Source organism: Echinococcus granulosus (genome assembly GCF_000524195.1).
Source record: "Echinococcus granulosus chromosome Unknown EG_S00262, whole genome shotgun sequence".
Lineage (NCBI taxonomy): Eukaryota > Metazoa > Platyhelminthes > Cestoda > Cyclophyllidea > Taeniidae > Echinococcus > Echinococcus granulosus.
Window position 1 is genome coordinate 22,833 of NW_020170642.1, and position 1,252 is coordinate 24,084.

At 42.1% G+C, this 1,252-nt stretch overlaps 1 protein-coding gene across 1 annotated transcript in view; it reads right to left on the reverse strand. All coding sequences in view use genetic code 11, as the record gives it.

Annotated features, from left to right (window-relative positions):
- Positions 1–166: 166 nt before the first annotated feature.
- The window catches only part of EGR_10749 (hypothetical protein), a gene marked incomplete at both ends in the record, with an annotated part of 3,989 nt that continues 2,903 nt past the window's right edge, over positions 167–1,252 (reverse strand). Inside the window, one exon of the mRNA XM_024499998.1 lies at positions 167–200. Within this exon, the coding sequence (XP_024345588.1) occupies positions 167–200 (34 nt within the window). The remainder of the gene's footprint in view (positions 201–1,252) is intronic.

Genomic DNA, 1,252 nt, shown 5'->3' on the forward strand with positions numbered 1-1,252 from the left:
AATTCTTTAGCCGCTAAAGGAGGTTATTTTGGCAAAAAGTTGCAGAATCTGTAAAATCCTTTTGGTGCATAAATGACTTTACATAAATGTAGTTTCTCATGTTGGGGAAATTAAGCAGGGACCTCCTTTGGTTAAAAAAGTTAAACTAGCTGTAGGGAGGTCTAAACTAATAACCATTTAGTTTCTTAGCCAAATAGTCACTAAGTAAATTTTAGAAAAATACGCACTATTCGACAACCCTACTGAGTAAAATATAATTCCCTAATATCTCTAACTACAAGACTTATTCTGAAACATATAATGGGGAATTAGTGTGGCGTTAAACTATGGTTGTTTATCCCTGGGTATTGGCGAGTAATCACTTTCGAATATACCCTCGAACCATGCCAATAGCCTGAATGCTTTCTCTTTGCTCTATATACATGTACTGCCCTAGTATTATGTCTTCTTTCGTCTTCAGGGAAGTCTCGGGACGCTACAGTAGTGCCTTAAGTCATTAATGAGTCTGCAATAGACCATACCGTTATGAAGCACTACTGACAGCTAATATAGTCAAGGCTTGAGAGGGCATGGGCTTAAACTTCAGCTGTCCGAGAAACAATGCTGAAGTATGCTTGGTAAAAGTCCTCCTGTCTGCAAACTGCTTCGCTCGAAATGCACAACTCTGTACTTAACCAATGCATGTTTTTTACACACCATGATGCAGCTCTAACAAGGAGGTCTACTGGTGTTATTCGAAAATGATCGGCAAATACCTGGGTCTCAGTCCTGAAAGACTTCTACTCTGACGAGAAAAATTAAATTGCCTGTCTGACCTTAGAAATGCGTCGCATATGTTGATATGCATTATACCCCAAAAAATCAATCACTGCCATGACTCGGAGTCGACGCGACACACCTGGGCTTGTCTGTTTGTCCGAAGAGCAGGGTCGATGTCATTATCACCAAAGCCTTCCCTTAACCATCAGCGGCCTCATAACTGCAGCCAAAGGGATGACGGAGATTACGCTGACTCCCCACTTTACCACCTTTTGCCCAAAAGGAGCACTGTTGGTAGTAGACAGTAGATATCTCGATGAATAAAGACAGGGAGCAGTGCAGGTGTATTACGAATACTGCGAGTGGTGACAGTGATTGACTTGTTAGCTTATTGTGCCTATCTACATATGTGCGACGCATTGCTAGTGCAGTGGCCATTCCATTCCCACATCGGGTAGGCACGTGACTTTCTCTAGAATGCAGAGTCCTCCTT